The sequence below is a fragment of the Orycteropus afer genome, unplaced genomic scaffold, assembly GCF_000298275.1.
Source record: "Orycteropus afer afer isolate SDZICR_OR568_19922 unplaced genomic scaffold, OryAfe1.0 scaffold00376, whole genome shotgun sequence".
NCBI classification, from domain to species: domain Eukaryota; kingdom Metazoa; phylum Chordata; class Mammalia; order Tubulidentata; family Orycteropodidae; genus Orycteropus; species Orycteropus afer.
In genome coordinates this window covers 1,214,851-1,229,890 of record NW_006921963.1, presented here as the reverse complement: position 1 = coordinate 1,229,890, position 15,040 = coordinate 1,214,851, and the positions used below count along the sequence as shown (strand labels likewise).

The window sequence follows — 15,040 nt, the reverse complement described above, 5'->3', positions numbered from 1 at the left end:
AAGTGGGAGGAGAGCTGTTGCATTGTGGTAAATTGTGGTCAATGTCATGAGACAAAGTGTATGTGAACTGCTGTATGGAAAGTGAATTTGCTCTGTATATCTTCACCCAAATCACAATTTAAATAAATAAAATAAAATGCTTCTCAGAGTGGATCACTTCATGTTTAATGTCATAATTTTAACAATGAAGTGTGGAAATAGCAGGCTCATAATGTGAAAATTGCTGTAAATATATGTTAGAATGCCTTTCAGTTTTGGTTTGGCATTTTTATTAATAATTTGAATGAGGAATTAATTAAATAGTAATCCAACAGGTTGCCAAGAGTGTGGTTCATGTGTTGGATACTGGAGTCATCAAAACACAGATTTCTACAATATCAGAATCTCAAGGGCTTTGGGAGGCTACCTCATTGTAACGCTTCATTTTACAGATGAAGAAACCAGCTCAGAGAGGTCAAACCAACACCCCCAGTTCCATCTGGAATGAAGGGCAAAGCTGAGATACACCCTTGCTCCTTTCTTCTTTTCTTTTTTCTCAACAAATGAAAGTTACATCATGACTCAAGATTCAAATAGACATTTAAAAAAAGGCAAAAAACTGGAGAAGTGAGCTGATGAGGCGAGATGAAATTTAATCAGGTCAAATGTGTAAGGACCTATACGTTATGCCCCAAAAAGTCTACTGTATAAACACAGTATGGGGCAGATGTCTCTTAATCAGCAACACTTGTAAGAAACACTTAGCGATGTTACTTGGCTGCAAGCTTGAGATGTCAGCAGTGCGATGTAGCTACAAGAAAAAAGATAATGGGGTCTTAGAAGGAATTACTAGAAACAGAGTTTTCAGAAGGAGGTGATAGTCCTGTTGAAATTTTCAATCTACACCTAGAATTCCTCATTCAGTCTCAGGGGCCAGACTTTAGAAGTTGTTGTTGTTATGTGCCATCGAGTCAGACACGACTCATAACGACCCCTCCTTGGGTTTCCTAGACAGTATCACTACGGAAGTAGATTGCCTAATCTTCCTTCCAAGGAGTGGCTGGTGGATTTGAACCGCCAGCCTTCTGGTTAGCAGTCAAGTGCCTTAGGCACTATGCTACCAGAGCTCCCGACTTTAGAAGAGATGATATAGACAAATTAGTTCACACCAGTGAGAGGAGCCTAGGACGTAGTCACGTAATAGTAAGTTACTCAAAACCAAACCCATTGCTGTTGATCCCAACTCGTAGACATCCTGTAGGACAGAGTGGAAAGGTCCCATAGGGTTTCCAAGGCTATAAATCTTCATAGAAGCAGACTGCCTCATCTTTCTCCCACACAGTGGTTGGTGGGTTCAAACCATTGAATTTTAGGTTAGCAGCTGAAAGTTTAACCATTGCACCACCACACCAGGGCTCCTCCAAGAAGAAGTTGTTGTTGTTGTTGTTGTTATGTGCCATTGAGTCAGCCCTGACTCATAGCGACCCCTCCTTGGGTTTCCAAGGCAGTATCACTACGGAAGTAGGATTGCCCAACCTTCCTTCCGAGGAGTGGCTGGTGGGTTTGAACCGCCAGCCTTCTGGTGAGCAGGCAAGTGTCTTAACCACTATGCTACCAGAGCTCCCGAAGAAGAAGTTAGGGAGCTACAAAGCACCTTAAGTAAGGGCTTGAGTGTTGAAGTCTGTTTTGGATTGAATTTTTTCCTCCAAAAATATGTTTAATTTCTATGCCTGTGGTTATAATCTCATTTGGGAGTAGATTTTTTGTTATGCTAATGAGACAGGATTAGTGTAGGGTGTGTCTTAAACCACTCTCTTTTGAGATACAAAAGAAATTAAACAAGGAGTCCAGAGAAGCAGAAATGGGGGAAGGTAAGGGCCAAGCCACGTGACCATTGTCTAGGAACAGAAGCTCAGAAGAGACAAAAACCTTCCTCCCCTAGAGTCGGCAGAGGAAAATTTTCTGCTATGGCTGACACCCGGAATTCAGACTTCTAGCCTCCTAAACTGTGAGAGAGGGAGCTCTGGTAGCATAGCGGCTAAAGTACTTGACTGCTAACCAGAAGGCTAGCCAACCAGCCACTCCTCGGAAGGACGGTTGGGCAATCTAGTTCTGTAGTGATACCACCTTGGAAACCCAAGGGGGAGTCGGGTCTGACTCAACGGCACATAACAACAACAAACTGTGAGAGAATAAATTTGTTTGTTAAAGCCACCCTTTTGCGGTTATTTCTGTTATAGCAGCACTAGAGAACTAAGACAGGGTCAGACTTCCTGAGTCTAATTCCAGCACTGCTAGTTACTGAGTGTGTGTTTTCTAAGCCCTAATTTCACTGTCAGTAAATCAGAAATGATAATAGCGCCAATCTCCTAAAGTAAACGAGGTGGTGCATGTCAAGTGATTAACACATTACTGGCACAGAACAAGCAGGCAATGAATGTTAGCTCCTATTAGAATTAAGGAAGTGACATGATGTGGTGATAAATGTGGATAATGGTAACAATCTCATAGGATTGTGGTGGATATTAAATGAGTTAACACATGCCAAGTGGTTGGCACAAATTTGGCAGCTATTATTATCATCTGCAGTAGAGGGATTGGCCTAAGGTTTCTAGGGATGGGCCTTGTTTGGGACAAAATATTCCATGGCTTGAGCTAAGGTCTACAGAATCTGATGGGTTATACCCTATTAAAGATGCTCATTTTTGCGTATCTGTATGTGAGGGAGAGGGATGTTACAAACAATTACAGCCTGACTGCTTACCGAGTATCGTGGGTTGAACTGTGTCCTTCAAAAACATGTGTCAACTCGGCTGGGCCACGATTCTCAGTGGGTTGGTGGTTATGGACTGAGGCATTTGGCAATTATGTACTGATGTAATCATCCCCCATGATGCGATCTGATGTGATCAGCCAATGAGTTGTAAGGGGATTAGGATGAAGTGCAACACCCTCACTCAGGTCACAGCCCTAGTCCCATTTAGGGGAGTTTCCCTGGGGTGCAGCCTGCATCACCTTTTATCATACAAGACATAAAAGCCGAGAGAAGGGAGCAGAGAGAGAGGAAAGAGAGAAAAAAGAGGCAGGAGAGAAGTGTGTCTTTTGGATCCTGTGCTGAAAGCTCCTGGACCCAGGGAAAGATGGATGCCAAGACACATGAGATTTCCAACAAATGCTGGGCTCACAGATGTTGAAAGGAGAAAAGAACCTTCCATAAGAATTGACACAGAGAGAAAGCTTCTAGAGCTGCCTTCCTAAACTGTGAGAGAATAAATCTGTTTGTTTGCAATACCATCCACTTGTGGTATTTCTGCTACAGCAACACTTGAGCACTAAGACGTTGGGTGGGCAGTTCGAACCTAATTAGAGGCACCCGGTGAGAAAGGGCTGCAGATCTGTCTCCTAAATGTTACAGCCTTGAAAACCCCAAGGAGTGCATTTCTACTGTAACAACACGAGAGTCAGAATAGACTTCACAGAAACCGTTTTGTTTGTTTTTTCACAGGCCGGGGTGTTGATGATTGGTGGTCCTTCAGACATCTTATGAGAGTACTCATTTGGTGAAAATGCGGGCCCGCTGATTTGCCATTGTGGCAGCGTGGCTGAGTTCTTGGAGTAGTCATCTAAGCTTGTGCTTGGCAAGGTTCTGATCACATGGTGTAAGTGTAGTCATTCAGGGTAGTACTGGGGATGGCCACTCAAGCCTATTCTGGGCATGGTCACTGGAACGGACCCTGTGGGATCACTTAGGGGTCAAGCAAAGAAGAATGACCCTGTGGATAAGCCCTCAGCTCCTTGTGCCGTTTCCCGCAGCGTTCTGGACATTACCAACCCCATGGGACAGAGACACTTTCCCCAGGAGTAGTCCGTCGCTAGGGGGCGGCTGCTAAAAGAAGAATCCGATGGGCCCGACCAAGTCAGCTCCTCTGGCTCTCTTTCTGCTTCCCAGCAAGATGTGGGGTGATAGTGGAGTGGGGGTGCATGTTTCATGCGCGTGAGACAGCGAGCCGCCCGAGTGTGAGTCAGCGCGCGGGGAGGGGGGAGCTGAGGAGCTTGATGAACAGTCACGGAATCTCACTCACGCTGGGCACCTTCACCCATCCCGCCTGGAGTGGGTCCCAGTCCCCCGCGGGTGCGCACACGCCGTGATGTCTGATGTTGGGGTGCGTGTCTGTGTGGCGGCACAGCTGGGGAGGGGAGATGTCCCTGTCAGTGTTTTTATGCCCAGGTTAGGGGATTTCTTCCTCCTCTCCGCCCCAGGTGGGTGTTGGGGGGTGTCTGGTCAAGGTGCGTGCGTGCGTGTGTGTGTGTGTGTGTGTGTGTGTCTGTGAGAGAGAGACAGAGAGAGAGAGAGAGAGGGAGGGATGGGGCTATGTATCAGTGTAGGGTGGTTGCGTCGGCCCTCAGAGTATTTGTCGATGTCTGGATATGGGCGTGATCTCGATCCAGGTTCCCACCCTGGGTGTCAGGAGGCCAGTGTGGTGGGGGTGTCCAGGCTCCTGAAGGAGCAAACGCCTTGACCCTCTCCTCTCACCACCCTCAGCTGACCAGGGTTCTTCAGGGAGCTGCCTGAGTGGGGAGGGCCCGGGACAGCGCGTTCCTGGGAGGGGTAGAAGAGTAGGGGATCGGGGCGGGCCAGGTCCCCGGGCGCGGCGCGGGCTCGGGGGACCCGCGCGGCTGACGTCAGGCGACTCCTTAAATAGAGCCGGCAGCGCGCTCGGCTCGGCATTTCTCAAGGAACCGGAACGGGGCCGGGGCCGGCGCCAGCGCCACCGTCCGGTGCGCCGCCAGCCCGCACCTCCGCGTCGCGACCGAGCTTTCTGTGCGCGGCGCTCCGAGGATCCGGAATGGGATTTCTGGCGCTGGGCGCGCTCCGAACCCGGCGCCCCTAGGAGCCGAGGAGCGCCCAGAGCCGCCTCGCTGCCTGGAGCCCCCGCGCCTGGGACGAGATGTTGGAAGCGCCACCGCCTGTTCCCCGAGGAGCCGCTGCCCGCGGGATCACCCGGCATGATTTGCGCCGGGGCCACAAGCGGCTGGAGAAGACGACGCCCCCTACGCTTGACCCGCGCGTCCGGAGCCGCGCCTCCTGAGCCTCTTGGCGGCCTCAGGGCCAAAGCCGCTCCGCCGCCGGTGCCCCCTCGGAAACCATGACCTCCGGCGCGCGCCCATGGAGCCATGGCCTATAGGGTCTTGGGCCGCGCGGGGCCACCTCAGCCGCGAAGGGCGCGCAGGCTGCTCTTCGCCTTCACGCTCTCGCTCTCCTGCACTTACCTGTGTTACAGCCTCCTGTGCTGCTGCGACGACCTCGGCCAGAGTCGCCTCCTCGGAGCGCCTCGCTGCCTCCGCGGCCCCAGCGCGGGCGGCCAGAAACTTCTCCAGAAGTCCCGCCCCTGTGATTCTCCGGGGCCGACGCCCAGCGAGCCCAGCGCTCCCAGCTCGCCCGCCGCCGCCTTGCCCGCCCCTCGTCTCTCGGGTTCCAACCACTCCGGCTCACCGAAGCTGGCCACGAAGCGGCTGCCCCAAGCGCTCATTGTGGGCGTGAAGAAAGGGGGCACCCGGGCCGTGCTGGAATTTATCCGGGTGCACCCTGACGTGCGGGCCTTGGGCACGGAGCCCCACTTCTTCGACAGGAACTACGGCCGTGGCCTGGACTGGTACAGGTAAGGGCAGGGGAACCCCACTGCGCGCGCCCAGTCTCCACTTGGCTCATCCTTGGAGCCATCTCTTGTGCTTTCTCTTCCCCTTAACCCAGCTCGTTATGTGGGTTCAGGCTGACGGTGGAGACTCGAGTAGAAGGGTTTATCCTAAACTTCTCAGTGATTACCTAGGCGGGGCACGCGGTTTCTTGGACTGCAAAGGGCGTTGCCTGTTGTCTCTGGAGTGCCCAGAATGGAGATCTTCAGCCAGACCTCGTGGCGAGGCAAGAAGGCTGGTTCTGTGCCCAGCTTTTGGGGTGCAGCAGAGTATCCAAAGAAGCGGCAGACCAGGGCATGAGCACAGGCCTCTCCTCACCTGCTGCAGATCTTTCCTGGTCGCGGGCTTCTGAAGGACCCTGGGAAGGGGAAAGGCAGGGCAGAGCCCCCTTGCGGCAGGGCTCCGCGCTCGGAAGAGGTCCTCATCGTTCAGGCTAAATGAGAGACAGCCTGAAGTCTCTGGGTGAGAAAGGTCCCTTTCTAGTCTCATTCTTAGCTCCAGTTACCTGGGCTGAGACTCTCAGTCACATTGACCCTGGTCCAGCCTTATTGGGATGATGGGAAAAAAAAACCTGCATTCGAGTCTTGTTAAGTTCTTTAAACTCTCCCAGCCTTGACTTTCTCATGTACACAATGGGCACAATAACCTTCTTTGCCCTTTTTTTTTTTTTCCTCCCAAGGCCTTGCCAAAGTGTTTTACAAGTGTAAAAAAGACACTTTGAATTGCCTGATGCTGCTAATCCAATAGCCAGGACTTTGGAATACTGGGGGATCCCAGAAGAAGGTTGGCCAGCGTTCTGGGCAGCCACTCAATCATAGGTTGTCCACTCCTCTATGGCACAGCCGGGGATGAGAGTTACCCAGACTGGTGGTGTTTGGAGACAAACTGAAGCTTCTGTAACTTTACAATCTCCACTGTTTGGTACCCACTAGCCTCTCAAGCACTGTCTGGAGCTGGAGTGTCGAATTGGCCCACATATGGGATGGCTCAGGGCATCTCTGGGAGTGGGGTAGTATATGGGCTGTCCATAATACATGGGCCACAGAATTCTCACCATTCACCTAACTCCCTGAAGACTTTCTAGAAATATCTGTGTAGTAATGGAACTGGGGAGGGGCATTGTGTTAGCTGACACAGTAGCTGAGGCTGATTGTTATCAAAGCAAAGGCTTTAGGCAGTAGAAGGATGATGAGGCTATGGGGCAAAGGACAACGACTTCACTAGAAGGGGGACTTCTGTGATGGGCTCATTTTAGGAGGCCATGGACTTGCAAGAAGGGGGCCACAGGGCCAACTTGTCACCATTACCAATTAGCTCTGGTCTGCAGTGGTCATGGTTGTAAGGACAGAGGGTGTGGCAGTTACCATCCTCAGGAAACAGGTACATCATCTGTCTCCAGTGGAGCCCAGCACCATTCTGCCTGGTTAATGGGGTAGGGTGGCTTAGAGTGGCAGGTTGGGCTCAGTGCCAATGCCAATGGCCCTTGGTGCTTTCCAAGTTGTGACCTGCAGGCCTCCCATCTGGGTGTTCGAGGACCCCATCTGAGCCAGACCCCAGAGCAGATGCGGCAAATGTGTTGGACAGCAGAGCCTGGAGAGGGTCTGCCAGGCCACACTTTGATGCTCACCAGGTTTCCTCAATGGAAAATCTGAAGATCATTAGGAGACCCCTTGCCAAAGTGAAGCACCTTTTAAGTGCAAAATAGCAAAATTCTGAGCATCTGGCTTTTGAATGTTGCTCCCTAATAAGCACCTGTGCCCTGAACCCGGATTCTCCTCTCCCCGTCTCTTCCCTCCCCACCCTCCAGCATATCCCAGGCTTCCTTCCTGAGCCTGTGTCATTCAGGGATGGGTGCTTTTTATTTTTAACCTTGGCATATGTGATTCTAAGCCAGCTTAGCTGTGAACATTAGAGATGGGAGCCGTGCCTTTATTTTTTATTATTATTTTTTTTTCTTTTTTAGCACATTTGGATTCTGCTAAAATTCTCAGCTGAGTCTTGGTAGGTTTTATTTAACATCAGACATGCTGACAGCTCCACTTCTCTCTCCGCTTCCCTCCTTCTCTGAGTGTGAGTTGCCCTCCCATCCCTGCTCTGTTTCTAAAGGAATGCTTAGCCTGGGGGTCTGGGTACCAGTCCTCCATCCCCACCGGCTCCGTGGAAGGCTGGGAGCCTACAGCATCCGGAAGGGCTGTGTGGTTGTGCTTCTTTCAGTTTCCCTGAGTCAGGGGTCTCAGTGTGGATCGCCATTTCTGCACAAGGTAGTATGGCCCCATTTGGCTACTGCTTTGATAATTCCCAGAATATTTTTCTATATTTGTTTTATTCTTTATGACCACACAAGTAAAACCCATTAACTGCAGAAGTGATGGGGATTTCTGGAAGCCCTTATATCCATGTTATCTCTTTATTCCTGAATTCCATGAAGTAGGTAGGGCAGATGACATAATACTTCTTCCTTTGCCCACTGACCTCATCATTTTATGGATGTGAAGACTGCAGTTCCCCAAAAGGAGAGCATCTGGAATGGGATCACAGGGCAAGGTGATGACATTTAGGACCCAAGTCACTGGTATATACTATCCCACAAAGATATAATGTGTGGGTGCGTGTATGTGTGCATGTCCAGCCAAGGACTCTAACCATGGCTACACACAGCATGCACCGTAGAGCCAGTGCCTGTCGCATGGACGTGGCCATAGTGTCTTGCATCACTGTGGTGGAGTGTGCTTTCCAAGGGTAGAATTGTAGGCAGGGCATCTCGTTATGATTTGCCCACATCTCAACCCCTGGGGATAACTTCCTGGGTCAGGAAGCCCAGCTCCAGGTAGAGAATATTAAAATCAAAATGTTTTGCCATCAATGCAACAGAAAGACTTCTCTCTGTGGGTTGTGGTTGTTGTTAGCTGTTGCTGAGTCAGCTCCCGGGTTACAGTGACCTCATGCCCCGTAGAACAAAATGCTGCTCAGTCCTGTGCCGTCCCCATGAGAGGTTGAAGGTCAGACCGTTGTGATTCATGGGGTTTGCAGTGGATGAGTTTTGGAAGTAGATCACTGGGCCTTGCCCCCTAGTCTGTCTAAGTCTTGAAGCTGTTCAGCATCATGGTGACACGGAAACCCCCACTGACAAATGTGTGGTGTCTGCACATGAGTACACTGGCTGGGAATTGAACCCAGATCTCCTGCATGGAAGGTAAGAATTCCACCACCGGACCACCACCAACCTCCTTTCTGCTGGTAAATGAAGATAAACCAGGAGGTGACAAATGGTGCCTGAAGGCAGGGTGGCACATACAACACCGTGGCCAGAGAGACCAGAGTCAGAGTCTCTACCTCCTTGGCATCCCCTGAGTGCTTTCTGGGAACCAGCCCGGCTCTAGCTGCCCTTTGAGAGCCCACTTTTCTGCGGTGGGACCCCTGCCATGTGGTGTGTTTTCTGCTTACCTCACCCATGCATCTGGCCCTGGTTTCCCTCTCTAGATATTTTCCCCAGGATGGCAACTGGGCCTGCAGGGTGGCGTGGGCTAGCTGCTTGGGCAAGTAGGCAAAGTGACACCAGCCTGGTGAGGGAACCAGCAGAGGACCTGCTGTCAGAAGACCCGAGGTAGTGTCCTAGACACTTTGTGATTCAGAGCAAAGTGGCCTTCCTGAGTCCCAGCTTCCTCATCACAGTATGGAGCCTGTGATAGTTACAATCGACGTTTGTTTTGAAGAATGAGTGAAATGCTGTATATGGAAGTGCCTGGACAAATGATATAGTATAGAAAGAGAAAGCAGTCGTTGCTACCATTGTAACTGTTACTGGCCAATGCAGTTACCGTCAACTCGATTCCGACTCATGGAGACCCTGTGTGTCAAAGTGGAACTGTGCTCATAGGATTTTCAATGGCTGAGTTTTCAGAAGTAGACTGCCAGGCCTATCTTCCAAGGCACCCCTGGGTAGACTTGAACCTCCAACCTTCTGGTTAGCAACCAATCACATTAACCATTTGCACCATCCAGGATACATTAGTACTAGTGCTGCTTCACTAACAACACCTCTGTTACCACCATTAGTACTGTTACTATAATAACTATTAGTTCTATCCCTGGTACTATTTCCAAGTGGGATGAGGAATTGGTAAGTTGCTGGAAAAGTAATTCCGTGATAGACTAGAAAGGGTCCTGGCCTTGAGTTCCAGTCTCAACTCTGCCATGAACTTGATTTTCTTTGGTCATTTGCTTTCCTTCCTTCCTCTCTCTTACATTGCTAGGTGTGGTAGTTAAATTTGTATGTCAACTTGGCTGGGCCTGGTTGAGTGGCTGGGCAGCTGGTGGTAGTTTTTCCCCATGATGAGACTGGCAATCAACTCCAGGTGGGATCTACCACAAGCAGCCTTTCGGATGTGGTCTGTTTCTGTATATAAGCAGAAGCCTTGGGAATGGTCTCTAGCCCATGGCACGCTTGGACCCTGCATGTAGCTGTGTTGTTGTTCAGCAGCCTGCCATGCTCTGCCAACCTTGGGACTTACAGTGGACTTGAATTAATGGCCTGCTGTGTGGTTTGGTGATGTTGGGACTGTGCCTTTTTACTTGTCAACCTTGGGCTTGGCAGCGTCAGCAGCCAGCAGCTGTCGGAGTGAAGAAAAGCCTCCAGCTTCAGTGGGCCGGGAGCAGGAGGCAGAGCTGACGCCCACGGCTGAGGGGCTTTCACCCAGCCCCTAGAGCTTGGCATTTTGAATTTGGACTTAACGCCTCCAAATTGTAAGAATAAACTCCTGTTTGTTAAGGCCATCCATTTGTGGTATATTCTTTTCAGAGCGGCACTAGGTAATGAGAACATTAGGAGTTAATGCCACTCCTTCTGGGAGTGAGCTTTCTCACCTTTAAAATGGGAATGATACCTGCCCTGATTTATAATCTTGTGAAAATCAAGGAAGACAATGTACATGGAGATGCTCCTGCAGGTGTGAGGTTATATTTAGGATGTTGTTTTATCAACTTTCAGATGTGAGACAGACTGTTCGGTGTCTTCCTCTTTTTTAGGGATCTGAGTTGTGCCATGGCTGGGACCTGTTAGAGTCTTAGGGGAAGCTGAGTTTTGTCTAAAACAATGTTCTTGATTTCTTTTTAAGGGGTGGGGTGGGGGGCCGTGAAGAAAAAGCAAGGAATCTTGCCCGAGTGTGTTGAAACACCAGCAAGAGAAAGTTAATACGTGATAATTGACTCCGCACGCTGGTGTCAAAATTCTGATAGATGAGCCTGTTCTGTAAATGTTAGACTCCATCTCACACTCCGGTTATTTGTTTGTTCAGCATCAGTGGTGTTCTTAGGAATGTGAAACAAAAAAGACACAGTCTTTGCCCCAGAGGCAACGGTAAGGAAGGAGAACCAGAGACACAGAATAAAGTCTATTGCATTATCCAGCTTTTTCAATCAAGACATCAAATTCTAATGGCAAAGCCAAACCCTGGAAGGGCAAACTTTAGCACGAAATAAAACCAAAGGCACCTTTCGCATGAAGTACTTAATGCAAAGCCTTTATTTAGTCTTTCTTAGCAAACTCACCAGCACACGGGACAGACTTGTCCATGCTCCGTGGGTGTGCACAGATGCAGATATGTGCCCCCCATGTGCACTCACATGCACAATTAGTGTCAGTGCAGACATACGTCTCTATAAGGAGTTTTCCTGCCTTGGTCCGGGAGGATGTCACACACTCTGATTAAATGAACCCACTGAGTCCATAAATCCACTATCCGTCAACCTCACAGCTCACTGGAGATATAATAGTTAGTTTCAGAACATGTACAGTTCTTGTCAGGAACCAAGGAACATTCAGAATGGACAAGAGGAACTGTCATTGCTCAAGGAACCTTTCCGAAGAGCTGTTTTTGCTTTTCTTTAGAGCCTAGAGGGACAATGAGAGGGCTGGGAATAAAGAATGGCTGTCCCCAAAGCCTTTGCCATGTGGCAATTTAGGTGGCAAGACCCCAAGCACTTCCGGTGATTTTCAGTCAGCACACCTTGCTAAGGCTGGATTGAGTGCTAAAATCTGAAATATCACTTATCATAGATTTTATAAGAAGAACTTCCCCCCACATGCACACACACATTTCTGAAGTCAGGATGTGTCTTCCAATTGATGGTATCTTAGATGTAATGAGAAGGAGCGCACATGGTGCAGTGGTTAAAGCCTTCAGCTGCTAACCTAAGGGTTGATGGTTAGAACCCACTAGTTCTACTCTGTCCTCTAGGGGTGCTGTGAGTCGAATAGACTCCATGGCAGTGGGTTTGGTTTGGGCTTTGCTTCCATAAAGATTTATAGCCTTGAAAATCCTATGGGGCAGTTCTATAGGGTTGCTTTGAGTCAGAACGGACCTCGATGGCAGTGTCTTTTTTTTTTTTTTTTTTGATGGGGGTAAGGAGGTTAGTTTAATGGTTCCCTTCCTGAAATACCCTCTGACTTGGAGACCTGGCTTCCTCAGCCCGCCCACTAGACCTTTCAAAGGGCCAATCACTGGATGGTTAATGGTCAACACAGCAGAGAGCCCTCTCTTCTGATTGGTTAAGGAACAGTAGCCATTTTAGAATTTTGAATGTTACCTGTATCTTCATCCTAAAAGCTTCTATCCTGGAATGAGGGAAAGTGGCTGATACTTACAAGATGCCATAGTGACATGTTCTTCATGGGCTCCTGTGGTGAGGTGCTCGCTGCCCCGCCTATATATTTGCAGGCACACCCTAAGGCTCCCTAACAGGTTCAAAGACAGAGTCACTGCCTAACAGGTGCTCTTACCTGCGTGCCTGGTAACGTTCTGGTGTGGAGGACCTTAGAATGGTGCTCTTTGCTTTGCTTAGACTTCCATGAGTCACTCCTGAATGACTGAGTGACGGGGTGGGTGGGGAGGGGGCGGACTCACAGTTCTCTATTGATCCAGAGCTGCTGGAGGGCTTAGAGAAGAGGCCCGGAGACTCAGCAGCAGGGGCAGGAGGCAGAGAAGCACGGACTGAGTCAGACTGGAGGGATCGGAAAGGTCATGGAACCGATCTCAACCCGTGGGACTCCCTGTCTCCTCCAGCGCTAACCCCGAGGTGGGTTAATCCATTTCTTTGTCAGACCCTTACCATTCATTCACCAGCCTTGGTGCCAGGCTGCTGCGGGCCGGCTCTGCTTCCGCTTTGTTCTAATGGGCTGTGCTGATGGGCTGACGTGCTCAGTAGTCCGCGGGCAGCTTGACAAGGTGGGCAGAAGCCACCAGTGAGTGGAAACAACAGCATTTCCGAGGGAATTGCTGCCTGTCGAGCCACACAGCTGGGCTGTTGGTCCATTGCTGCATTTCCAGGGGCTTTCTTGGTAGGATACCAGGGGAGTGGGGATGTCACTGGGCATGTTCTTCCAGGGGACATGGCCAGAGGTCCTGGTTGGGTGGTCTGAGCTTGAGGATCATGTAAATTTCGTGGCATAGGTCAATTGGGTGTATGTTCCCAACCTCTTTGGAATCAGGAACTAATAGTGGTTCTACCTCAGTGCCCACGGCCACCAGCTCTAGGCAGCAGTCGCTCGTCTAGTCAAAGAACTAGCGGTGTCTGCTCCTGGGCCTCTCACTGCCATTTTCCAAGTGGGAGAAAGGTGCTCTCTGTTGTTAGCTGCTCTCTGTCAGTTTCTATCCTGACTGGTGACTCCACTGCAGAGTGGGGCTGCCACGTAGGGCTTTCTTGGCTGTCATCTTCCTGGAAGCAGATAACCAGGCCTTTCCTCCTCAGAGCTGCTCTCTGGGTTTGAACCTCCAACCTTTGGATTAGCAGCTGTTGGCGAACCACTTGTACTACCCATGCTTCTCCCACATTCTTAAAACCCTCTGCCATCAAGTCAATTCTGACTCACAGTGTCCCTACAGGACCGAGCAGAATGGCTACCTAAGAGTTTCCAAGGCTGCAAATTTTGACGGACACAGACTGCCTCATCTTTCTCCCAAGAAGTGGCTGGTGGGTTCGAAACATTGACCTTCTTTTGCTCAGCAGGAGAATGTGTTAACCACTACACCACCAGAGCTCCTTCCCATGTTCTAAAAAACCCCAAAAAAGAAGCTCTGGTGGTGTAATGCCTAAGGCATTTGACTGCTAACCAGAAGGCTGGTGGTTCAAACCCACCAGCCACTTTTCTGAAGGAAGATTAGACAATCTACTTCGGTAGTGATACCACCTCGGAAACCCAAGGAGGGTTTGATATCAGTGTGTTAATCACTATGTCACCAGAGCTCCTTCCCACATTCTTAGAGGGCAGTATTTCCTAGGCTTCAGGCAGTCTTGGGCCACCGTTATCATATTTGCCAAATCCTGGCACTACCTTTGCTTTTATTTCCTTAATATTTTTCTTTATGTTAAAAAAACCCAAATGCATTGTCATTGTGTTGATTCCCAGTCACAGTGACCCTATAGGACAGGACAGAGCTGTCTCATAGGATTTCTAAGGCTGTAATCTTTATAGAAGCAGACTGACACATCTTTCTCCCACACAGTGGCTGGTGCGTTCAAATGGCCGACATCTTGGTTAGTAGCCAAGAGCTTAACCACCAACTCTCCTTTTCGTTAACTCATTTAAAAGCTTTCTTTTTTTTTTCCCCCTCAAAAAGAACTGGGTTTATTTATTCCTTCAGTTTGTATTTTGTAGAATAGATAATAAATTCATATAATGCAAACTTCAGAAGTGACAAAGGGTATTCTGTGAAAATTACACTTGCTCCTCCCCACCCGTGTGCCTCAGCCAGAAGCAACCAGTTATTTGCATTTGTGTATTCTTCTACAGATGTGCTGTGCATTTGTAAACATAACCCACATTATGCAAATATAGTTAAAATAAATATTTTTAAAAAGCAACTTTATTTAAAAGCCACTCTAAATGGAAAACCAGCATCACTTGCCATAATTAGAAAGTAATCATAAAAATAAATGGAATGAAAACAAAGCAAGTGTTATTGGATTTTTGCTACATAGTGTAGCTGGGATGTTCCAAGCTGGCATCCGGCTCTGTTTTTGTAAAGGGCATATTAGTTAGAATTCCAGAGCTGTTAAAAAAAATACTCTTAGCAGTGCATGAGCTTCCTCCTTGACGTCATCAGCAGGAATGAAAGTGAAGGGGAAAAGGTGCTCCATCTTCTCACTGTGCAATTCAGTGGAATCTAGTAAGTTGTGTAGCACCTAGAATTGTCGAGATGGGGTACACGGCCCACGCCGTGGGAAACACTGCTAGGCTTTGCAGCAAATCCAGTTTAGGTAAATCCAATGATGTTTCTAGCTTTTCAGATTCCTTTGATGTGATAATGATTGGGAGAGACAAGCAAAGGAAGACCCAGAGCAAATCCGAGTTTGAAGAGGTGCATTTTGA

The 15,040-nt window shown here is 49.1% G+C and overlaps 1 protein-coding gene across 1 annotated transcript in view; it reads left to right on the top strand.

Moving 5' to 3' along the window:
* Positions 1-5,154: 5,154 nt before the first annotated feature.
* Positions 5,155-15,040, top strand: part of HS3ST2 (heparan sulfate-glucosamine 3-sulfotransferase 2) — a 213,500-nt gene continuing 203,614 nt past the window's right edge. The window contains exon 1 of the mRNA XM_007953175.2: positions 5,155-5,639. Coding sequence (XP_007951366.1) covers positions 5,155-5,639 — 485 coding nt within the window. The remainder of the gene's footprint in view (positions 5,640-15,040) is intronic.